The following is a 25,374-nucleotide window of genomic DNA, read 5'->3' on the forward strand; positions in this document are numbered from 1 at the left end:
ACTTATTCCTATTACTACTTACTTCTATTACTACTTATTTCTTATACACTTATATATATATTCTCATTCGCACAATCATTCATACAAGTTCTGTGTAGATGTTATAGTTACCAGCCTAAAGTTGCTTGTGACAGAATACTGGCCAGGTACCCTGTACACAAGAGTGGAGCCAAGTCTGGGTCAGGTGCGCACCTGATGCTCCTGGAGGGTGGTAGCAGAACCAGAGACTCAAAGACTTATTCTTCAGAGTCCAGTTTTATAGGAATTTATCCCTATGTCAGTCCATGAGAGTTGGTTCATTCTGCTGTTGTTAAATCAATCAGCAGGTGGCTGGCTCCATGTTGTCAGATGTTTGTTTTTTTTTTTCCCTTCCTTTGAGGTGGTGGGGTGGATTCCAGTTCGCCCTCCGGGGGTCATCTGCTTGATCCCACTTGACACCTTCTTCGGCCAACACTGAATTCTTCAGGCTGGTAACTCCCTAACCATTCATTCATTCATTATTTAAACTAGGCACTCCTTCACATACATTCTCTATCTTAATCCCATCTATTTTAATGTCTCTTTAACTTTCGGGGTGTTACCAATTTATGTGGAACTCCCTATCTTTTATCATTTAAAAATAAAGTGAGATGAAAACTTACAGAGAGTGGGGGTCTCTATCTATGTACTATAACAGCTACTGTTTTGGCTTACCGCGGTGATTACAAAGTAGCAATTACACAGTTTTGCCTAAGGCACAGGAGTCAATTGACGGCTCGTGTGCTGAGTCAATTAACCAATTAACAGCTTATAGCAGCCGTTGCAAAGTAAAGTAGCGACTACAAAGTGTCACTTAGAGAACAGGCACTTAGTCAATTAACGTTTAACAAGTTTTATACAAAGGATTTCTTTGAGCAGGCTTCACAGACACAGCTGGTGGCTTGCAGGTTAGAGGATAAATCTCGGGATTCACATTTATTTCTAATATAAACCTTTAGTTATAAAGTATCAATTAACAATAAATCATTTCTAACAATAAATCATTTCTTATCAATAAATCATTTTCCATATAAACCATGTCTAATATAAACCTTGTCTAATATCCCTACAATACCAACCACCTTTTAGCAAAAAAATGTGAAAATTTTGTACATCCCCATTAATGAACTATATTGATTAAACATGGACGTGTGTGCCTATAGGCCTATTAAACTCCACATCCAAAACTTTAGCCTGCAAACAATTTCCTGCCTGGCGGAGCAAATTCCCACTAAAGAACAGTGAGTTCTTCTTGGAGTGCTTGTGCACGCCCGTTCTAATGTAGGTGTATGCACACCCCGAGTACAATTGCTGGAATTTTTTCCCTTAGTGGTATTCCTTGGGTCGGCTCCAGCGCTCCCTGGTGTCGTGCGCTCATAGCGCTGGTATAAGTGGCCCTGCTGACCCTGCTTTCCTTCAGTTCCTTCTTACCGCCCATGACAGTGGCTGGAACCCCTCATCGCTTGCCTTAGGTTTTCTCCAGTTGTGGTGTAAATAGTTCTTGTAGTTAGTAGCTAGTTTAGTTTTTTAGTAGCTTTTCGATCGTGGACAGCTCGGATGCCTCTGCACTTAGATAGAAGGGTTGTCCGCTTCCCCGGTCCTGGGGCATGCCTCGGCCGCCGGGTTTTAAGCCCTGCCCTTCCTGAAATAAGTCTGTGCCTTTGAGCGACCCCGCACTTGAGCTGTCTCAAGTGCTTGGGGGAAGCTCATAGGAAAGACCTTTGCCAAATCTGCAGGGATTTAACCCCCCGGACCAAGAAGGACTGAGTGGTATGACTGAAGGTCCTCCTCATGGAGGCAGCCTTAAGACCTGCCGCGGAGCTACACTTGGACTCGGCACTAAGCACCTCAGCCTCGGTGCAAGCGCTCCTCTGATGCTGAGAGTCCTGAGCCATTGCTCATCTTCCCCAGTGCTTAAGAAGAAACACCGCAAGCACCAGGAGAAGATCCAGTCTCCAGTGCCGAAGGCTAAAGGAGACAGAGAGAGAGTGAGGCCTGTGCCAGGCCACTTTCATTTTGCGAGGTAGGTGGCTCTGGTGGAGGGCTTTTTACTGCTCAGTAGGACCCCATGGACTGGCTCTGAGCAAGCTTGCTCTTCTGGATTCAGCCATGGAGTGTGCAGGCCATCAGATGAAGAGAGGTGAGATTCAGGTGCAGCAGCTGACCACAATCCCAGGATATCAAGTCTGGGTGCAGTGGAAGCCGTAGTGGTGTCTCCATGGACATGCTGAGAGGGTGGAGAACCAATGTTGCCTGGGCTACGCCGGGGTTATGAGGATGACCTGCGCCCAGTCTCGCTGCATCAGAACCTTGTGAATCAGCAGGATGGGAGGGAATCCGTAGTAAAGGTGTCTTTTCTGTGTTAATAAGAACGTGTCTGTGAGGGACCATGGACTCTGACCTTGCAAGGAGCAGAACGGATGGCATTTCCTGCTGTTGCGGGTGGCAAACAGTCCTAGAAGGGGAGTTCCCCACCATTGGAAGATAACCCTCACTATGTCTGGGTGGAGAGACCACTCATGCTGAGAGGCGAAAGACATAGTGAGGTGATCTGCTAGCTGGTTCTGTGTCCCTGGAAGATAGGATGTCTCTAGACGGATGGAATGAGCAATGCAGAGCTCTCACAGGCAGATTGTTTCCTGACACAGCATGCCACCCTGTCCGTTTATGTAGAACATAGCCATCACATTGTCCATGAGGAACTAAATGGATTTGCCCATCATGTGAGGTAGAAATGCTTTGCAGGCTAGACACACTGCCCTGAGCTCCCTGACACTCTTGTGAAGGGAGAGTTTTTTTGTGAAAGCAGCTGGAGAACAAGGGAGCTGGATCTGATGCACAGGGGATTTCAATGCTGTCATGTCAAAATGAGTGCTTTGAAGATCCCAAGCGTCTGGATGTGGATTGAGCAGGATCTGCCAAGGATGATGGGGGACGGGGTCTGTGCCTAACTCCCCTGCTTTTTCTCCACTGTTGGTCCTGTCTGGCTGGCTGAGGGAAGTAGCAGCTTGTCTGCTGCAGCCAGTCCAGCTTCCTTGACCCTGGGCCAATTCCTGCAGCTGGTGGAGGGGAAGTTAAAACATCGTTCTGTCACCCTGATTGAGGGAGGCTGGCTGGGGGATGAAGTGGTCCTCAGAAAAAGTTTGAGCAACCGCGAGGTAAAAGCCATTCCACTGGCCCGTGTTTGTCAGAGCAAAATGTACTCTAGTCCTGCTCCATCACACCAACATCTCAGCATTTCCCCTAAGCAGTGACTGAAGTGAATGGCTTGTTTTCCACTATACAGGAGAATTCCCCTACCTAAGGGTAATCCCCGACTGCTTCTGCGGAGGCAGTTTTATTCTCCCTTTGTGCTTCTGGGCACTGATCCAAGGCTGAAGAGCTGCCTCTGTTCCTCTCATCAAAGAAATGCCTAGTTCATTGCAACAAGCACCATCTTAACTGACTCTGGATTACTAAGACAGTTTTTAAAAGTGTTACCTTTTGAATTGTGTTCATCTGAAATATATTTTTCCTTTTGTTTTAATTCTTGTCAACTTGATTCCAGTATTCAAGTACTTTCTTTTAAAGCTGACTGCTATTCTCGACTATATTTATCAATCAACAGTATTTTTTCAATGTGCTTATTGGTGAGAATAATGGGGTGTAATTCTGTAGCCTTAAAATTACACCTGTCTTGTAGGAAGAGTGTGTCCTTATGGGGAAATTTTTTTTTTAACCTTTCTGTAACTGTTGTCCTTTGAGATGGTTTGCACCTGTCCATTCCAGTGTAGGTGTGCAGGCCCTGAGGTGCCAAATTTTTTTCCCTTAGTTATATCTATGGGGTCAGCTCCAGTGGCTTCTGGTGTCAAATGCAGCACTGTCACTCAGCAATGTGAACTGGGTTTGGAAATGACATTCTTTGGTTTGGGAATTTTAAAAAATTGTCATAAAATGTTGTGAAATTAGAAAAGGAAAGGAGAAGTCCAGCATGTTGCAACCGTTGTGAGGGCTGCATTTCACTTCTTGGTAACACTGAGGAAGTGGTTTGTTTCTGTAGTTTATAAAAATGTGGTTTTTGTGTCCTTTAGTCACACACACATAACAAAAGCAATGACTGTCTGTCTGCTGCTATGCATAGGTGTGTCCATAAAAGCTCTCTGACCTGCAAAGTACGCCTCCTACCCTCCCCCTCTAAACCTGCTCAGTGGGTGTCTGGGGTTAGCGTGGGGACAGGGGTGTCGTGTTCAGATGTGCTGATGACCCCCAGTTCTACATTGCCATGGATTACTCAGCGTACAGATGAGCCTGCGGGCTGGATGAGGATCAGCTCAACACAGACAAGATGGAGAGAGACAAGCTTTTGCGCTTACCCAGAGCTCTTCTTAAGGTCTGTGGGAGTGAGCTCTGGGTAAACGTGAAAGCTTGTCTCTCTCACCATCAGTAGCTGGTCCAATAAAAGAGATTCCCTCAGTCACCTTGTCTTTCTATTTCCTATAGTTGTTTACATCTGGATGTAGTATTAGATTCTGAGCTGACCTAGAGGTCTAGCTAGCAGTTGTGTCCTAGATAGTTATCTCCCCAGCCATTAGGGTGCCCAGATGTCCCGATTTTATAGGGACAGTCCCGATTTTTGGGTCTTTTTCTTATATAGGCTCCTATTCCCCCCCGCCCCATCCCGATTTTTCACACTTGCTGTCTGGTCACCCTACCATCCGTGCATGGCTAGAAGAGCATGTTTTTCTCTTTTCAGATGTGGAAGTTGCTACAATTATCCACATCATTGTCGCCTTTTGATTGGATCAGTGTGGCACACTGTACACAGGGCCATGCACTGGGACCACCTGGAGACAGAAGCTAGTGCAGATCATGGCAGCGGGAAAATGCCCACATCTGATTCTAAGGGATTGTGTGCCTGGAATGGCTTCTGCTGGCTCCCAAGGGAGTGTGACTCAGCCAGCCCCAGCCAATGAATGGGTTGCTGCGATGTGTGGCCTGTGGGTGAAGGGTGAAAACCCAGGAGCCTGGAAGATCTCCCACTATTACGGTGTTGCCGAGTCTTGAGATTTTATCACAATTCAAGAGATTTGGGGGTATTTTTTTTTCCAGTCTCATGAAAATATGATGAAAGGCACCACCTCATGAATTTTCCCTTATTCAGAATGGTCACCATCTCCCATTACTGGGAGATGTGGGGGCAGGAAGGATAGTGAGGGGGTGTAAGATGGAGGGATCAGATTGCAGCTCCCCCAGCCTGGGGGGGTGGGGTGGGGTAGGGGAGTCCCCTTCCAGCAGCCTGGGAAAGGCTGCGTTGCACTATTGCCAACTCTCACAAATTGATCGCGAGTCCTGGGATTTTGGAGCCTGCAGGAGGAGCTCTTGCATTGACGTGAGAAGTTCCTCTAAGCCCATGATTGTCAAAGCAGGGCAGAGCTCTGTGTGAGAGCCTTGGGGCTGAGGACACAGACCTGCCCTGTGACTGAGCTCTGCCTTTGGGTCTGGCCCCAGAGCAGAGCGAGGGTCCGGGGCAGTGGATGGGAGGAATTGGGGAAACCCAGCAGCAACACTTCTCTGCTTCCCACTGCCTTGGGATTTGTCTTGTACCTGGGATCTGGCCAGAAGTGGGGGGAGTTGGACAGTGGTCCTGCTGGACCAGGAAAGGGGAGCAGCCTCAGAAGCAGGGGGAGTCAGAGGTAGGGGACTCAAGACAGTGATAGAGGAACTGCCACTCATTTCTTGTCTTAGGGATGAGGGGAGTCAGAGGTAGGGGACTCAAGACAGTGATAGAGGAACTGCCACTCGTTTCTTGTCTTAGGGATGAGGCCAGGATAAGCAGAGTCTTCCTCTGGGCAGCCAAGGGGAGACGTGCATTTTTGGGTGCGTTAGAGGTTGACTTTTCAACCTGAAATTATGACACACCAGTAGCCAGAGGAGTAGAGGGGCGTTAACAGTCCAAAGACAGACTAAAAAAACACATCGCTCGATGAGGTTTTTAAACCCTCATGATTTCTGGGGCGAAGCTCGTGACTTTGGGGGAATCTGACTCTTGATTTTTGATCTCTTGAGGTTGGCCATGCTGAGGTAATGGGTGAACACGGGACTGAGCACAACAGAGCAGGGGGAGTTGAAGAGGGGACTGACAAAAGCCAAGCAAGGAGATGAGATAAGGAAATAGAAAGGAGGAGAGGGGGCAAAGAGGAGAAAGCTGCTGTGCTTGGGACAGCTCTCCTATTTCCTTTAGCCAAGTGCCCTCTCTTTCCTCTTCTCAATCACTTCTTTCCGTGTCAGGCTCTTAACTGCCCTGCCTTCTTTCACGTCCCAGCCTGATCTTTCCACATATCAATGGTTCAAGTTTGACTGCAAGGCCCTTGGCACAAAGATCCGAGCACGTAGGTCTCTGCCATATACTGAGTACCCTTCTGGTACTGCTGTAGGCAGAATAATGATGATGATCACAGCTGAGCTCCTCGGTCTGGAAGCTGAGAGAAACTGAGAATTAAAACCTCCCTTTTGCGCAGGGAAACCTGAAAGAGAGCCGAGCAGGGCGATCCCCTGACGCACAGGGAAATTAAAAGAAAGTCTTCCCGGCATATCAATCACCTCTGCAGTAGAATAAACATACACATGCCAAGAATTTATGTGGCTTGACACTGAAGCTGGAGCTGTAAACCTATAGGCCCAATTTTTTCTGCCTAACATCTCTAACATACTCTCTTTCCTAGCCATCCACACAGCTCAAACTCTCATACATGTGTCATCATCTCATGTCTTGATTACTGCAACGTCCTTCCCTCTGGCCTTGATAAATGCAATCTTGCCTCACCCTTATCTAGTCAGAATGGTGCTGCAAAGAACATTTTCCTGACTCGTCGCTTTGACCATGTCACCCCTCACTTTGCGCCCTCCACTGGCTTCCCCTTGTCTATTCCATCAAACAGTAGTTACTGGTCTTCACTTTTCAGGCCCCTCATGGCATAGCCCCACCCTACCTGTGATCTTTCATTCACTATGAAGATGTTGACTCCTGCCTCTGATAGGCCCGTAATGTCAGCCTCCATTGCCCACTTGTTACATTGACAAATAAACACCTTCATGATTTTTCCCATACTGCCCCTCATGCCTGGGAGGAGCTCCCCATAAACACAGAATCATAGAAACATAGGGCTGGAAGAGACCTTGATAGAAATTCTAGTCCAGTCCCCAGCACTGAGGCAGATCTAAGTATTTTCTAGACCATCCCTGACAGGTTGTTTGTCTAACCTGCTCTTAAAAACCTCCATTGACAGAGATTTCACAACCCAGTACTTAATTACCCTGACAGTTGAGAAGTTTTTTGTAATGTCTAACCTAAATCCCCCTTGCTGCGATTTAAGCCCATTGCTTCTTGTTCTGTCCTCAGTGGATGAGGAGAACAATTTATCCCCCTCCTCTTTATAACATATGTGAAGCCAGGGTGTTTCTACAGTGCGCTTACTTGCCATGCACTGATGTCCTATAGACCAGTGGTTTTCAACCTGTGGTTCGCAGACCTCTGGGGGTCCGCAGACTACATCTAAGGGATCCACAAAAGATTGTCCTCACCATAAAACAGTGGTTTTCAACCGGTGGTCCGCGGATCCCTGTGGGTCCACAGATGATGTCTCAGATTTCCAAAAGGGTCCGCACCTCCATTCGAAATTTTTAGTTGTCCGCAAATGAAAAAATGTTGAAAATCACGGCTGTAGACAAACTCTTACACAACTGCTTTGTAGAAGTGGTGTCAGCTACCTGGAAGAAGGACCCTGGATATCAAGATTGCACACAGCACGCTTAACGCTGTGACACAACAACTAGAATATAGTTGCATATTTACTTTAATGAAGAGTTGACTACGTTCTTTGTTCAGGACTGACAAATTGCATGCAATAATATCTTTCATAGATTCATAGATTCTAGGACTGGAAGGGACCTCAAAAGGTCATTGAGTCCAGTCCCCTGCCCTCATGGCAGGTCCAAATACTGTCTAGACCATTCCTGATAGACATTTATCTAACCTACTCTTAAATATCTCCAGAGATGGAGATTCCACAACCTCCCGAGGCATTTTATTCCAGTGTTTAACCACCCTGACAGTTAGGAACTTTTTCCTAATGTCCAACCTAAACCTCCCTTGCTGCAGTTTAAGACCATCGCTTCATGTTCTATCCTTAGGGGCTCAGATGAACAAGTTTTCTCCCTCCTCCTTATGACACCTTTAGATACCTGAAAACTGCTATCATGTCCCCTCTCAGTCTTCTCTTTTCCAAACTAACAAACCCATTTCTTTCAGCCTTTCTTCATAGGTCATGTTCTCTAGACCTTTAATCATTCTTGTTGCTCTTCTCTGGACCATTCGCTCTCCAATTTCTCCACATCTTTCTTGAAGTGCGGTGCCCAGAACTGGACACAATATTCCAGTTGAGGACTAACCAGCGCAGAGTAGAGCGGAAGAATGACTTCTCTTGTCTTGCCATTACAAAAACAACACATCTTGCTGTCAATGGAAATACAAATAAAACCTTCACAATGGTTTGAAGAAAGCTAATAAGCTGTCTCCCTGCATGTCCCTCCTCAGTCTTCTCTTCTCCAGAATAAGCAAACCCAGTTGTTTTCAATTTTTCCTCAGATGTCATGTTTTCCAAACCTTTAATAATTTTTGTTGCTCTCCTCTGGATTTTCTTCAGTTTGTCCACATCTGTCCCAAAGTGTGGTGCCCCAAACTGGCAGAGTACTGCAGTTGAGGCCTTACCAGTGCTGAGGCGAGCAAAATAATTACTTCTTGTGTCTTGCTTACAGTACTCCTGCTATACATCCCAGAATGATGTTTGCTTTTTTTTTGCAACAGAATTACATTGTTGACTCATATTTAGTTTGTGATTCACTATGACTCCTGGATTTTTTTCTGCAGTGCTCCTTCCTAGGCAGTCATTTCCCATTTTGTATGTGTGCAACTGATTGTTCCTTCCTAAGTGGAGTTCTTTGCATTTGTCCTCATTGAATTTCATCCTGTTATTTGAGGCAATTCCTCCAGTTTGTCAAGATCATTTTGAATTCTAATCTTGTCCTCCAAAGTGCTTGCAACTTCTCTCAAATTGGCATTGTGCACAAACTTCATAAGTGTACTCTCTATGCCATTATTGGGGGCTGGGGCACATAACTTACCAGGAGAGGCTGAGGGAACTGGGGTTATTTAGTCTGCAGAAGAGAAGAGTGAGGGGAGATTTGATAGCAGCCTTCAGCTACCTGAAGGGGAGTTCCAAAGAGGATGGAGCTAGGCTATTCTCAGTGATGGCAGATGACAGAACAAGAAGCAATGGTCTCAAGTTGCAGTGGGAGAGGTCTAGGTTGGATATTAGGAAACACTATTTCACTAGGAGGATGGTGAATTACTGGAATGGATTATCTAGGGAGGTGGTGGAATCTTCATCCTTAGAGGTTTTTAAGGCCCAGCTTGACAAAGCCTTGGCTGGGATGATTTAGCTGCGATTGGTCCTGCTTTGAGCAGAGGGTTGGACTAGATGACCTCCTGAGGTCCCTTCCAACCCTGATATTCTGTGATTCTATGATTATCTAAATAATTGATGTAGATATTGAATAGAACCAGATTCAGGACACATCCCTGAGGGCATCTTCTTGATATGCCCTTTCAGCTTGACTGTGAACCACTGATAACTACTCTCTCAGTGTGTTTTTCCACAAGAGTAACCCATTAGCCTCCTTCGAAACCCACCTTAAAACTCTCCTTTGTTGTGATGCCTTAAAATTAAGCTACTGGTATAGAGACCACTGCTGATCATGCTGTCTGTCTCCATCTGTTGTCTCCTGTCTTATACATAGCCCTGCTCCAAAGAACCAACTATCTATCATTTGAGTCTGTGTTTATACGGTGCCTAGCACCATGACGAGGGCTCCTAGGCACTACAATAATAATAGCTGGATTCATTTCCTAGCTCAGTTGCTCTGTGACCTTTGGTCTAATCATTTAGGGCAGTGGTTCTCAAATGGATTTGCTCACGCCCCCTCCCCTTCTTTGTGTCTGGAGTAGTTTACGCCCCACCCCACTCCCGCCACACACGTACAGATACTGATAAAGAAAAATCAACATGCAACTCGCAGTAAATGGTAAAATCAGGAAGGCCTTGATTCAGAGGCAACAGTCTGTGGTAATAAGAGCAAAAGCAGAAGTGCGATGGATTGATTGATGCTTAGAATTCAGTGTGCAGACCGTGTCGTAGCTAGGGTGACCAGACAGCAAGTGTGAAAAATCAGGATGAGGTGGGGGGTAATAGGAGCCTATATAAGAAAAAAGACCCCCAAATCGGGACTGTCCCTAAAAAATCGGGACATCTGGTCACCCTAGTCATAGCAAAGGGATTAACATACAAATGTCAACGACTTTGTATCTTGCTAGGCAAGCTTAACAGAAATCCATCAAAATGCCCAGCGCCCCTAGAGTCAAATGCACAGCACCATCTGAGGACCTGATCTGTCTGGAGGAATCAGCTTTGCTAGCTATTCACTGCTGTGGGTAAAATGTGCACAGTACATTTTTTCCCCCCATAAGCTTCTCACACACCCCCAAAATACATTCCGCACCCCGTCAGCCCTCTCCCCCCTCCAATTTGAGAAACTCTGATTTATGGGGGGGGGGGAATTAAAGCACCTATGTGACTCCCATTCACTTTCAGTGGGACTTCAGTTCCCAAGTCACTTAGGTGCTTTTGACAATTTTACGTAAGCGATTTCTCCAAGGGTCATCCAGTGACTTCGTGACAAAGCCATGAATTGGGCCCAGGTCACCAAAGCTCCAGTTCAGTGCCTCTACATAGGTAGAGCCTTGCAAATCTGCAGATATCCACTTTATAACCGTGGGTATCCGCAGCTGTGGATGTCCGTGGACCATGTTTGCAGATCACAGATTAGATGAAGATATAGGGTGACGAGATAGCAAGTGTGAAAAATCGGGTTTGGGGTGGGGGAGGAGGGGGTAATAGGTACCTATATAAGACACAGTCCTAAATATTGGGCCTGTCCTTATAAAATTGGGACATTTGGTCACCTTATGCAGATACAAATTTTGTATCCACGCAGGGCTCTATAGATAGGAAACTTATCTTGCAGGCGGGGGGCCAATAACCCATCCACCTCCTCTGCCCTGATTCTGCCACCAGTGTGTCAGGTAGTATTAAGCGTGTGAGGTCCTGATGCACATTTCCAATCTCAGATAAACCCACCAGATTCCCAGGAGCATATTTCACAGACATTCACATAGGACAAGAAACATTTTTGGCTATGAGAACAAACACAGATTGGATCAGAAATAGAGTGTTTCTGTCTGCAAAGGTAGAGAAAAAATACCTTAGAGTTCACTGAAATATCCAAAGTGTCATGAGTTCTCTCCTTCTGTCTCTATCTTCAAAGAAAGCTGGATAATTTTCTTCAAACCTTAGCGAGGATTTTATATGTAGTCTCATTGTTTGATAGGGAAGATGTTATTGCATGCAGTGTGTCAGTCCTGAACAAACAAAGAACGTAATACACTCTTAATTAAAGCAAATATTTAACTATATTTTAGTTGCTGTGTCACATGTTGCTACACTAAGCATGCGACGTGCAGTCTTCGTATCCGGGATCCTCCCTCTAGGGCAGGGGAGGGCCGAATCTGGCCCTTCAGGGCTTTCAATCCGATTTGTGGCACAGTGGGGCTAAAGCAGGTGCCCTGCCTGCCCTGGCCCCACGCCGCTCCCAGAAGCGGCTGGCACCATGTCCCTATGGCCCATGGGGGGCGGGGGCAGAGGGCTCCGTGTGCTGCCCTCTCCTGTAGGAACTGCCCCCCACAGCTCCCATTGGCTGGGAACAGGGAACCGCAGCCAATGGGAGCTTCGGGGATGGTACCCACAGGTGAGGGCAGCACATGGTGGAGTCACCTGCCCCACCCCACCCCCAGGAGCCACTGCTGGATGTGCCGGGAGTGGCACAGGGCCAGGACAGGGAGGGAGCCTACCTTAGCCCTGCTGCGCATTGCTGCCACCCTGGAGCTGCTCGAGGTAAGTGGCGCCAAGCTGGAGCCCCCACCTCAAACCCCTCCTGCACCCCAACCCCCTGCCCTGAGCTGTCTCCTGCACTCTGCACCCCCTTCTGCACCCTGCACCCCAATCCCCTGCCCTCAGCCCCCTCCTGCACCCCAAACCTCTCCTCTACCCCAACCCCCTGCCTGAGTCCCCTCCTGCACCCCACACTCCCTCCCACACCCCAACCCCACATTCATGACCCTACTTATAATTTCCCCACCCAGTTGTGGCCCTTGGGCCAAAAAGTTTGCCCATCCCTGCTCTAGAGGCAGCTACACAAAGCAGTTGGGTAAGAGTTTGTCTATGGGATGATGGTGCACAGCAAGCTAGTGTGCTGTACAGTCAGATCCTGTCTTGCCCTGCACAATCATCCCATGTAGACAAGCCCTTGGACTAGAAAGCGCATATATATATATGGAGATGTACCTATCTCACAGAGCTGGAAAGGACCCTGAAAGGTTATTGAGTCCAGCCACCTGCCTTCATTAGCAGGACCAAGTACTGATTTTGCCCTAGATGGCCCCCACAAGGATTAAACTCACAACGCTGGGTTTAGCAGGCCAATGCTCAAACCACTGAGCTATCCCTCCCCCCACAGGTTCTCTAGCTCTTGTTAATACAGAGATCACCTCTTTTAAAGGATATGTGCTTAATTCCAATTGCTTTCATTGGGTTTTAAATACGTGCTTAAATGTGTGCACATGTGTAAGTGCTTTCTTGAATTGAGGTCTCAGTGACTTCAAATCAGACTTTCTCTGTTTGCACGTAACAAAAATGGTTTCCTAACTGCTGGCCCTGCAAACTCCTCATGGAATAGAGGAGTCCAGCTGGGCCCCTTCTGATCTCACATCAACAACAACAAAGATTCCATCATCAGAATGTTGTTAACATTGATGATGCCCAAGAATCCAGCTCATTCTCTCATTGTCTCTTCAGCACTAACAGATGTCCATAATGGTAAATATTTGTTTTAGTCATTACAGTTAGCAGATATGATTCTAAGTGTTCATAGGGAGACGCTCTGCTAATAATAATGTTCTGGTTTCACACAGCCAGGGTTCAGAATGAAGCTACACTTTCAAAAGCCTGCAAACCCAGTTACTCACTTCATTGTAATAGGCATTCAGATACTAGAGTGGCGTGGGACATATAAATTCCTAGATATCGGAGGGGTAGCCATGTTAGTCCAGATCTGTAAAAAGTGACAAAGAGTCCTGTGGCACCTTATAGACTAATTGACATATTGGAGCATAAGCTTTCATGGATGAATACCCACTTCATCGGACGCATGTGGTGGAAATTTACAGAGGCAGGTATAAATATGCAGGCAAGAATCAATCTAGAGATTATGAGGTTAGTTCAGTCAGGGAGGATGAGGCCCTCTTCTAGCAGCTGAGGTGTGAACACCAAGGGAGGAGAAACTGCTTTTGTAGTTGGCAAGCCATTCACAGTCTTTGTTTAATCCTGAGCTGATGGTGTAAAATTTGCAAGTGAACTGAAGTTCAGCAGTTTCTCTTTGAAGTCTGGTCCTGAAGTTTTTTTGCTGCAGGATAGCTACCTTTAAATCTGCTATTTGTGTGTCCAGGGAGGTTGAAGTGTTCTCCTACAGGTTTTTGTATATTGCCATTCCTAATATCTGACTTGTGTCCATTTATCCTTTTACATAGGGATTGTCCAGTTTGGCCAATGTACATAGCAGAGGGGCATTGCTGGCACATGATGTCGTATATTACATTGGTGGATGTGCAGGTGAATGAACTGGTGATGGTGTGGCTGATCTGGTTAGGTCCTGTGATGGTGTCGCTGGTGTAGATATGTGGGCAGAGTTGACATCGAGGTTTATTGCATGGATTAATTCCTGAGTTAGAGTTACTATGGTGCGGTGTGTGGTTGCTGGTGAGAATATGCTTAAGGTTGGCGGGTTGTCTGTGGGCGATGACTGGCCTGCCTCCCAAGGCCTGTGAAAGCGTGGGATCATTGTCCAGGATGGCTTGTAGATCACTGATGATGCTTTGGAGAGGTTTTAGCTGAGGAATGTAGGTGATGGCCAGTGGAGCTCTGTTGGTTTCTTTCTTGGGCTTGTCTTGCAGCAGGAGGATTCTGGGTACACGTCTGTCTCTATTGATTTGTTTCCTTATTTCCTCGTGTGGGTATTGTAGTTTTGAGAATGCTTGGTGAAGATCTTGTAGGTGTTGGTCTCTGTCTGAGGGACTGGAGCAAATGCGGTTGTACCTCTGCATTTGGCTGTAGACAATGGATCATGTGGTGTGTCCAGAATGGAAGCTGGAGGCATGAAGGTAGGCATAGTGGTTGGTGGGTTTTTGGTATAGAGTGGTGTTAACATGACCGTTACTTATTTGTACCGTGGTGTCTAGGAAGTGGACCTCCTGTGTAGATTGTTCCAGGCTGAGGTTGAGGGTGGGGTGGAAGTTGTTGAAATCATGGTGGAATTTTTCCAGAGTCTCCTTCCCATGGGTCCAGATGATGAAGATGTCATCAGTGTAGCGTAGGTAGAGAAGGGGCGTGAGTGGACAAGAGCTAACGAAGCATTGTTCCTGGTCAGCCATAAAAATGTTGGCATATTGTGGGGCTATGCAGGTGCCCATAGCGGTGCCCCTGGTCTGGAGGTATATGTTGTCACCAAATTTGAAATAATTGTGCGTGAGGATAAAGTCACAGAGTTCAGCAACCAGTTGTGCTGTGGCATCATCAGGGATACTGTTCCTGACCCACCACCCTAGCCACTATGGATGTGGAGGCTCTCTACACAAACATCCCCCACACAGATGGAATACAAGCTGACAGGAACAGATATTAGGAATGGCAATATACTACACACCCCCACACCCCACCCCATAGCAGTAGATGATTTTGGCTATGTTTTCTCTTTTTAGTCACAAAGCAAAAATGCTGAACCGATCCGAAACAGATGCCTCTCTTTATTTGTGTAAACCTATCATATAACGAGCAAAATCCAGGGGAAGAAGGATGATCTTCTAGTGAAGGCATCAAACAAGGAGTCAGGACTCCTGGGTACTTTCTCCAGCTCTGCCATGGACTCCATGTGGATGAAACTTAAGTGGTGCATGACTCTTGTGCTAGTCCTCTTCCGAGGGATGAATTTCACCCTGTGTGACTTAGGGCAACTCAGTCTTTCTGTGTCAATTTCCCTGTTTGTAAGTAGGGTAAATAATACTAACTACTCAGCAATATTGAGGCTTCATTCATGTTTGTAAATCACTTGGAGATCTGCTGTTCTGGATGAGCCAAATATCATTATTCATATTAGCGGTGGAAGAGGGTTGTAAGACCCAGTAATCGTCCCCTAACGAACACACGTGCAGTAGGGATACAAAGCATCTTCACCAACCAGATCATTATGCCACTGCATAAAATATATACAGTCTGAAAAGATATTGTAAAAGCCTAAGGCCCTGATGCTGCAGTTGGATCCGTGCAGAAAGGCCTCTGTACCCACACAGAGCTCCAATGTCTTCAATCTGATCCACTCCCGTGGATGTGTTTAAAGAGGCCAGGACCTAAAATACTACCCGCTTTTGTTAAAAGTATCTGCTCTTGTTTTTACTGTCGCTGCTGGGTTCAGTTGTTTTCATTCCTTTGGACTATAAGGCATACTTGCTGAACTGCCAAGATAGCCAAAACAGGGATTTAAGCCTTTTAAATATTGTTTATTAATGATATTAAATACAAGCAGATTAAAAGCATGGGCTTTCAACAAAGACTGGTTTAAGCAGCACAGATATATTAAAATATTTTTGTTCTAAAATGAAATTATTTAGGTTTTTAGATTAAAGCATCTTATAAGCAAACCTGTATAATAATTATAATATCACCTAACTCTAATACAGCACTTTGGGATATGCGTTCATTAGCAGTCCATACCCACACAAAGCTGGAGAATATTGGCTCTCTGCATGGCTACATCTAGTTTCAGTGTGTTATTGCTCACATGAAGGGCCTGGTTCTGATCGTGCACAGTTTTTACAATAGTGTAACTCCATTGCCCTCAATAGATTTACTCTTGATTTACACCAGATCAGAATCCGGCCCGGAACCCGCAGATTAAAAACAATGGTGACAGTCAAGGCTGTGAAACGAACCTGCTCCAGTCCGAGAGCAATTCAAAGTTTCTTTGCTATAGTAGTAGAATTAAGCAAGAGGATGGAAAGAATTTGAAAACTGGGCTATGATCAAAGGAAATCAGAACAATTGTACCCGTGTAGCATTTTCACAGTTGGCAAAACCAAATGCTTCAGAGAGAGGTACACGAACCCCACTCCTCTCTCACTCACACCTGTCATAAACAGATAGCTAAGGGTTAATGTCTCTTTCACCTGAAGCACCTGACCAGAGGACCAATCAGGAAACCGGATTTTTTCAACTTTGGGTGGAGGGATTTGAGTGTCTTTGTCTTTGTTTTCTGGCTGCCTGCTTTCTCTGAGCTTTGGAGAAGTAGTTCTACTTTCTAGTCTTCTGTTTCTAAGTGTAAGGACAAAGAGATCAGATAGTAAGTTCTATGGTTTCTTTTCTTTGGTATTTGCATGAATATAAGTGCTGGAGTGCTTTGATTTGTATTCTTTTTGAATAAGGCTGTTTATTCAATATTCTTTTAAGAAATTGCCCTGTGTTGTATCATCTTAATACAGAGAGAATATTTGTACTTATTTTTCTTTCTTTTTATATAAAGCTTTCTTTTAAGACCTGTTGGAGTTTTTCTTTACTTCAGGGAAATTGAGTCTGTACTCACCAGGGAATTGGTGGGAGGAAGAAATCAAGGGGAGATTTGTGTGTTGGATCGCTAGCCTGATGTTGCATTCCCTCTGGGGGAATAGGAAAGTACTTTTTGTTTCCAGGATTGGGAACAGAGAGGGAGATTCACTCTGTTTGGATTCACAGAGCTGGTGTCTGTGTATCTCTCCAGGAGCACCTGGAGGGGGGAAGGGAAAAAGGATTATTTCCCTTTGTTGTGAGACTCAAGGGATTTGGGTCTTGGGGTCCCCAGGAAAGGTTTTTCAGGGGGACCAGAGTGCCCCAAAACACTCTAATTTTTTGGGTGGTGGCAGCAGGTACCAGGTCCAAGCAGGTAACTAAGCTTGGAGGTTTTCATGCTAACCCCCATATTTTGGACGCTAAGGTCCAAATCTGGGACTAAGGTTATTATATGGTGTGCAGCTGGTGGGAGATAGACAGAATCCAGAAGCCAGTAGAAATATTATATTTTTCGTTTCTCTGCTAAGGGCTTTTTAGCAGAGAGAAGCAGTTGGTTTTAAAAGGGAACCAGAGAGAATTTTTTTTTCTGCTCTCTCTCGCAGTTTGTGGCTTGCATGTTAAGCAGAAGTCGTTAAGGACTATTAACAGTCTTTTGTCACACAATAGCACTCCCATTGAGAGTCATACCAGCACTTATAGGCATGCAAATAAAGTGGTTTTTCTGGTTTCCCTTCATTGAACATTAGCTAGAGAGAGAAAAGGAAAAAAGCACTGTTGCTAGGCAGACTCCAGGAGGGAACAGAGCCTGCAGTTCGGAAGATAAACACCGGAGGGCACCCCAACACAAGAAAACAGGAACCATGACTTCTAAGGCAAAAATCGACGCCGAAGAACAAATCAAAGAAGCTGAACACAGGCGACAACTGGAAATAAAACAAAAAGAGATGGAGATGAAAGAAAGAGAAGAACAGATCAAAGAGGCAGCCTACCAAAGAGAACAGGCAGCCTACCAAAGAGAACAGGCAGCCAAAGAGGCAGCCAAGGAGGCAGAACACAAAAGAAAACTAGAAGAAGAAGAGGTGGCCTACCGAAGGAAACAAGCAGAAGATGAGTTGGCCCACAGAAGGAAGCAAGAAGAAGAGGAGGCGGCCCACCATCGAGAAATGGAAAAACAACAAAAAGAGAATGAAGAGAAGGAAAAACAGAGAAAACATGAACTGGAGTTGGCAAAAGCTGGGCTGCCTGTGCCAGCCAACCCTAACAACCCGGCACCAAATATTGCTCCACAGCACAGAAAATTTCCCACCTACAAGGCAGGTGATGACACCGAGGCCTTCTTGGAAAATTTTGAAAGAGCCTGTCTTGGGTACAGCATTCCCGAAGACCAGTACATGGTAGAATTGAGGTCACAGCTCAGTGGACCTTTAGCAGAGGTGGCAGCTGAAATGCCTAAGCAGCAAATGAATGACTATAAACTTTTTCAAACCAAGGCCAGATACAGGATGGGGATAACCCCAGATCATGCCCGTCGGCGCTTCAGAACCCAAAAGTGGAAACCAGAGGTGTCATTTCCCAAACACGCCTACTACATTGCAAAAAACTATGAGGCCTGGCTAACAGGAAACAACATTCAAACCTTGGAAGAACTGAACCTCCTCATACAAATGGAGCAGTTCTTGGATGGTGTTCCTGAAGACATCACGCGGTACATACAAGATGGAAACCCCAAGAATATCGCTGAGGCGGGGGAGATTGGAGCCAAATGGATGGAACTGGCAGAAAGCAAAAAAGCTACTGTCAAGGGGAACGATTACCCCAGGGGGCACACAGACCATAAACCCTACAACCGAGGACAGCCAAAGACCCCACATACCACCCAAGTAAAGCCACAGATACCCTACCCTTCAACCTCACCAGTCTCCAGTAACTCACCTCGGCCCAGTGACCCATCAGATGGAAGATGCTTTAAGTGTAATGAACTGGGACATATCAAGGCCAAGTGTCCCAAGAACACCATGCGAGTGCAATTCATTACACCACCATCACACCAAAGATCCCCAGGCCCGGATGCCTCTCAAATACCCTTGGAGCGAAGGGAAAATTTGAGAGTGGGCGGAAAGAAGGTTACTGCGTGGAGAGACACGGGGGCACAAGTGTCAGCTATCCACCAATCCTTCGTTGACCCCAAATTCATCAACCCAAAGGCCAAAGTTACAATTTACCCCTTCATGTCACAAGCTGTAGACTTGCCTACAGCTCAACTGCCTGTCCAGTACAAAGGCTGGTCAGGAATGTGGACTTTTGCAGTCTATGACAATTATCCTATCCCCATGCTACTGGGGGAAGACTTGGCCAACCAGGTGAGGCGGGCCAAGAGAGTGGGAATGGTTACACGTAGCCAAACCAGGCAAACTTCCAGACCCATTCCTGTTCCTGAACCGTCCACAGAGGCCCCGTCTGTGTTACCAGAGACCCAGACAGAGGTAGTGGACCCGGATTCCATGCCTACCACTGAAACAGCCACAGCATCTCCAGTCCCAGGCCCGGAACTGGAACAGCAACCGGCACCAGCAAGTGCAACCACATCTTCAAACTCAACGCCAGAGGGCGCCAGCGAGCCAGAACTGGCAGAAGCAAAAGACAGCCATACCCAAAAGGCTCAGCCAGAGCCTGAAATACCCTCAGGTGCACCAGCGGAGAGCGGTTCACCAGCACCGGAAACAACCCCATCACCTACATCGCTTCCAGAGGGACCAAGCCCAAGTCCACAGTCTGAGGAAGAACTGGTGACCCCAGCCTCAAGGGAACAGTTCCAGGCTGAGCAGGAAGCAGATGACAGCCTTCAGAAAGCTTGGGCGGCGGCACGGAGCACCCCACCACCTCTCAGCTCTTCTAATCGATCCCGGTTTGTTATAGACCAAGGACTTTTATACAAGGAAATTCTTTCTGGTGGACACCGGGAAGAATGGCAGCCGCAAAAACAGTTGGTGGTTCCAACTAAGTACCGGGAGAAGCTATTAAGCTTAGCCCATGATCATCCCAGTGGCCATGCTGGGGTGAACAGAACCAAGGACCGGTTGGGGAAGTCCTTCCACTGGGAGGGGATGGGCAAGGACGTTGCCAAGTATGTCCGGTCTTGTGAGGTATGCCAAAGAGTGGGTAAGCCTCAAGACCAGGTCAAGGCCCCTCTCCAGCCACTCCCCATAATTGAGGTCCCATTTCAGCGAGTAGCTGTGGATATTCTGGGCCCTTTCCCAAAAAAGACGCCCAGAGGAAAGCAGTACGTACTGACTTTAGTGGACTTTGCTACCCGATGGCCAGAAGCAGTCACTCTAGGCAACACCAGGGCTAACACTGTGTGCCTGGCCCTAACAGACATCTTTGCCAGGGTAGGTTGGCCCTCTGACATCCTTACAGATTCAGGGTCTAATTTCCTGGCAGGGACCATGGAAAAACTGTGGGAAACTCATGGGGTGAATCACTTGGTTGCCACCCCGTACCACCATCAAACCAATGGCCTGGTGGAAAGGTTCAATGGAACTTTGGGGGCCATGATACGAAAATTCATCAACGAATTCTCCAATAATTGGGACCTAGTGTTGCAGCAGTTGCTGTTTGCCTACAGGGCTGTACCACATCCCAGTTTAGGGTTTTCACCATTTGAACTTGTGTATGGTCACGAGGTTAAGGGGCCATTACAGTTGGTGAAGCAGCAATGGGAGGGGTTTACACCTTCTCCAGGAACTAACATTCTGGACTTTGTAAGCAACCTACAAAGCACCCTCCGACACTCTTTAGCCCTTGCTAGAGAGAACCTAAAGGATGCTCAAGAAGAGCAAAAGGCCTGGTATGACAGACATGCCAGAGAACGTTCCTTCAAGGTAGGAGACCAGGTTATGGTCTTGAAGGCGCAACAGGCCCATAAGATGGAAGCATCATGGGAAGGGCCATTCACGGTCCAAGAGCGCCTGGGAGCTGTAAACTACCTCATAGCATTTCCCAATTCCTCACTAAAGCCTAAAGTGTACCATGTTAATTCTCTCAAGCCTTTCTATTCCAGAGACTTACAGGTTTGTCAGTTTACAGTCCAGGGAGAGGATGCTGAGTGGCCTGACGGTGTCTACTACGACGGGAAAAAAGACGGTGGCGTGGAAGAGGTGAACCTCTCAACCACCCTGGAACGTCTGCAGCGGCAACAAATCAAGGAGCTGTGCACTAGCTTCGCCCCATTGTTCTCAGCCACCCCAGGACGGACTGAACGGGCATACCACTCCATTGATACAGGTAATGCTCACCCAATCAGAACCCCACCCTACCGAGTGTCTCCTCATGCCCAAGCTGCTATAGAATGGGAGATCCAGAACATGCTACAGATGGGTATAATCCGCTCATCTACCAGTGCATGGGCATCTCCAGTGGTTCTGGTACCCAAACCAGATGGGGAAATACGCTTTTGCGTGGACTACCGTAAGCTAAATGCGGTAACTCGTCCAGACAACTATCCAATGCCACGTACCGATGAGCTATTGGAAAAGTTGGGACGTGCCCAGTTCATCTCTACAATAGACTTAACCAAGGGGTACTGGCAAGTACCGCTAGATGAACCTGCCAAGGAGAGGTCAGCATTCGTCACCCATGCGGGGGTGTATGAATTCAATGTCCTTCCTTTCGGCCTTCGAAATGCACCCGCCACCTTCCAGAGGCTGGTAGATGGTCTACTAGCTGGACTGGGAGAATTTGCAGTTGCCTACCTCGATGATGTGGCCATTTTTTCAGACTCCTGGCCCGAACACCTACTACACCTGGAAAAGGTCTTTGAGCGCATCAGGCAGGCAGGACTAACTGTTAAGGCCAAAAAGTGTCAAATAGGCCAAAACAGAGTGACTTACCTGGGGCACCAGGTGGGTCGAGGAACCATAAACCCCCTACAGGCCAAGGTAGATGCTATCCAAAAGTGGCCTGTCCCACGGTCAAAGAAGCAGGTCCAATCCTTCTTAGGCTTGGCCGGATACTACAGGCGATTTGTACCACACTACAGCCAAATCGCTGCCCCATTGACCGACCTGACCAAAAAGACCCAGCCAAATGCCGTTAAGTGGACTGATGAGTGTCAAAAGGCCTTTACCCAACTTAAGGCAACGCTCATGTCTGACCCTGTGCTCAGGGCCCCGGACTTTGACAAGCCATTCCTAGTAACCACAGATGCATCTGAGCGTGGTATAGGAGCGGTGCTCATGCAGGAAGCAACAGATCACAACTTCCATCCTGTCGTGTTTCTCAGCAAGAAACTGTCTGAGAGGGAAAGTCACTGGTCAGTCAGTGAAAAGGAATGCTATGCCATTGTGTACGCCCTGGAAAAGCTACGCCCATATGTTTGGGGACGGCGGTTCCAACTACAAACTGACCATGCTGCACTAAAGTGGCTTCATACTGCCAAGGGGAACAACAAGAAACTTCTTCATTGGAGTTTGGCTCTCCAAGATTTTGATTTTGAAATTCAACACATCACAGGAGCTTCTAACAAAGTAGCTGATGCACTCTCCCGTGAGAGTTTCCCAGAATTCAGTAGTTAAAAAGTGTTCTTAAAATGTAGAAGTCTGTTAGTTATATACTTAGGAGTATATGTAAAGGTGTATGTGTTGTATTAATCTGTTTATTTTCAAGTTCTAGAAGGAAATCGCCGCCAGTGAGCTTCCCCACTGTCTGCAATTTGGGGGGCGTGTCATAAACAGATAGCTAAGGGTTAATGTCTCTTTCACCTGAAGCACCTGACCAGAGGACCAATCAGGAAACCGGATTTTTTCAACTTTGGGTGGAGGGATTTGAGTGTCTTTGTCTTTGTTTTCTGGCTGCCTGCTTTCTCTGAGCTTTGGAGAAGTAGTTCTACTTTCTAGTCTTCTGTTTCTAAGTGTAAGGACAAAGAGATCAGATAGTAAGTTCTATGGTTTCTTTTCTTTGGTATTTGCATGAATATAAGTGCTGGAGTGCTTTGATTTGTATTCTTTTTGAATAAGGCTGTTTATTCAATATTCTTTTAAGAAATTGCCCTGTGTTGTATCATCTTAATACAGAGAGAATATTTGTACTTATTTTTCTTTCTTTTTATATAAAGCTTTCTTTTAAGACCTGTTGGAGTTTTTCTTTACTTCAGGGAAATTGAGTCTGTACTCACCAGGGAATTGGTGGGAGGAAGAAATCAAGGGGAGATTTGTGTGTTGGATCGCTAGCCTGATGTTGCATTCCCTCTGGGGGAATAGGAAAGTACTTTTTGTTTCCAGGATTGGGAACAGAGAGGGAGATTCACTCTGTTTGGATTCACAGAGCTGGTGTCTGTGTATCTCTCCAGGAGCACCTGGAGGGGGGAAGGGAAAAAGGATTATTTCCCTTTGTTGTGAGACTCAAGGGATTTGGGTCTTGGGGTCCCCAGGAAAGGTTTTTCAGGGGGACCAGAGTGCCCCAAAACACTCTAATTTTTTGGGTGGTGGCAGCAGGTACCAGGTCCAAGCAGGTAACTAAGCTTGGAGGTTTTCATGCTAACCCCCATATTTTGGACGCTAAGGTCCAAATCTGGGACTAAGGTTATTACAACACCCACACAAACTCAGAACTTTCCACTAGGTCTAGGTCCCAGTATGCTTGGTGTCCAATTTGTGTCGTCTGTCTGTTTTTGATCGTAAGAAACTTAAAGCAGGGACCATGTCCTCTATTGGCTCTGCAGAGCAGCGTTTCTCAGTCTTTTCAGGTTGGCAATGCCTTACTCTGAGTCAATTTTTGGACCAGCTTATGTTTACTAAAAAGAACGAGGAGTACTTGTGGCACCTTAGAGACTAACAAATTTATCTGAGCATAAGCTTTCCTAGGCTAAAGCCCACTTCATCAGATGCATGGAGTGAAAAATACAGTAGGAAGAGATATATATATAGAGAACATGAAAAAAATGGGAGTTGCCATACCAACTCTAATGAGTTAGAGTTGGTATGGCAACCCCCATTTAGAGCTGGTGTGGCAACCACCATCTTGTCATGTTCTCTGTGTGCGTGTGTGTGTGTGTATTTTCCACTCCATGCATCTGATGAAGTGGGCTGTAGCCCACGAAAGCTTATGCTCAAATAAATGTTAGTCTCTAAGGTACCACAAGGACTCCTCGTTCTTTTTGCTGATAAAGACTAACACAGCTACCACTCTGAAACTTTTGTAAAAGTAAGAGTAAAAAAATGTATCCATGGTAACAATTAGCCTGTGTAACTTATTTGTGAGTGTGATTTGAAAGGTTGACAGAGAATACTTGACCTTGAAGGGTAAGAGTTTGTAGCGAATGAGGGAAGCTGGATTTTCTTTTGCTTTAGAGAAATAAAATGTGCAACACCTCATGACTCCCCCTGCCCCTATTACCTATTCTGACCCTCTCTGGGGGTTGTGACCCATGGATCAAGAAACACTGTTGTAGGCATTTAACAAATAATAATACAGCAAACATTCTACTGGTGAACATGCCCATTTCATAAATATTTGACGTAGGCCCTCACGTCAGGAATGTATTAAAGTATGTACTTAAGTCCGTCCCTGTTCCACAAAGCACTTATTGGGGGAGGGATAGCTCAGTGGTTTGAGCATTAGCCTACTAAACCCAGGATTAGGAGTTCAATCCTTGAAGGGACTGTTGCGGTATCTGGGGTAAAATCAGTGCTTGGTCCTGCTAATGAAGGTGGGGGGCTAGACTCAATGATCTTTCAGGGTCCCTTTCAGTTCTATGAGATAGGTATATCTACAAAACACATGCTTAAGTGCAGTGAGCGCTTTTCTGAATAGAGTTGTGCAGCTGAGTTGTTGACATATTCCTAATGATCTTCAAAGCATTAGATTGTCATTAACTATTTCTCCCAGCAACTCTGGGCAGAAGGGAAGTATCATTATTCCTATTGTACAGATGGGGAGATTGAGGCAGTGGTTTTAAGTGACATGGCTGGGGTGTTATGGCAATTGGCTGAGCTGGGAAGAGAACACAGAAGCTCCATACTTGTGTTCTGACCACCAGAGCACACTTCAGGCTCCTAGCAAGTTCTCAGGACAGCCTCTAGCATTGTAAAGTTTGGGCATCTCTGTGACAGAGCAAACCTAAAGGCCAGGTCAGATATATTGCACCCAGTAGAGGGCAGTAAGGAGTACATGCACACACACACACTGCACTAATCAGAGACAATTTTTGCATTAACCAGCAATATTTAAAATATTATGGTGTGATCTTTAGCGTTATATATTTTTCCCTCTCAGCTTGTATTTTTTTCATTTCAGAAAGATGCAGCATGCCAAAGGAGGTCAACAACGCAGATATTACGGTCGGCAATAATAATTTGTTGAATGCCAGCCTCCGGTACACGTGCAAAGATGGTTACAAAAGGAAAGCTGGGACATCCAGCCTCATTGTGTGTGTAATGGACGAAGTCACCAAAACACTCCGTTGGACAGAGCCAAATCTACATTGTATTAGTAAGTAACTGCTGTCAGTGTGGTATGATGCTGCTGTGCTTAATGCTATGACGAAATGTAAGGAATGCAA

General features: G+C 46.2%; 1 protein-coding gene across 4 annotated transcripts in view; it reads left to right on the forward strand.

Moving 5' to 3' along the window:
- IL15RA (interleukin 15 receptor subunit alpha) overlaps positions 1–25,374 on the forward strand; it is an 84,993-nt gene that overhangs the window by 30,833 nt on the left and 28,786 nt on the right. For all 4 annotated transcript variants that reach the window (XM_050936980.1, XM_050936979.1, XM_050936981.1 and 1 more), the window contains exon 2: positions 25,110–25,304. In XM_050936980.1, the coding sequence (XP_050792937.1) occupies positions 25,110–25,304 (195 nt within the window). The remainder of the gene's footprint in view (positions 1–25,109; positions 25,305–25,374) is intronic.

The sequence above is a fragment of the Gopherus flavomarginatus genome, chromosome 1 (genome assembly GCF_025201925.1).
Source record: "Gopherus flavomarginatus isolate rGopFla2 chromosome 1, rGopFla2.mat.asm, whole genome shotgun sequence".
NCBI lineage: Eukaryota > Metazoa > Chordata > Testudines > Testudinidae > Gopherus > Gopherus flavomarginatus.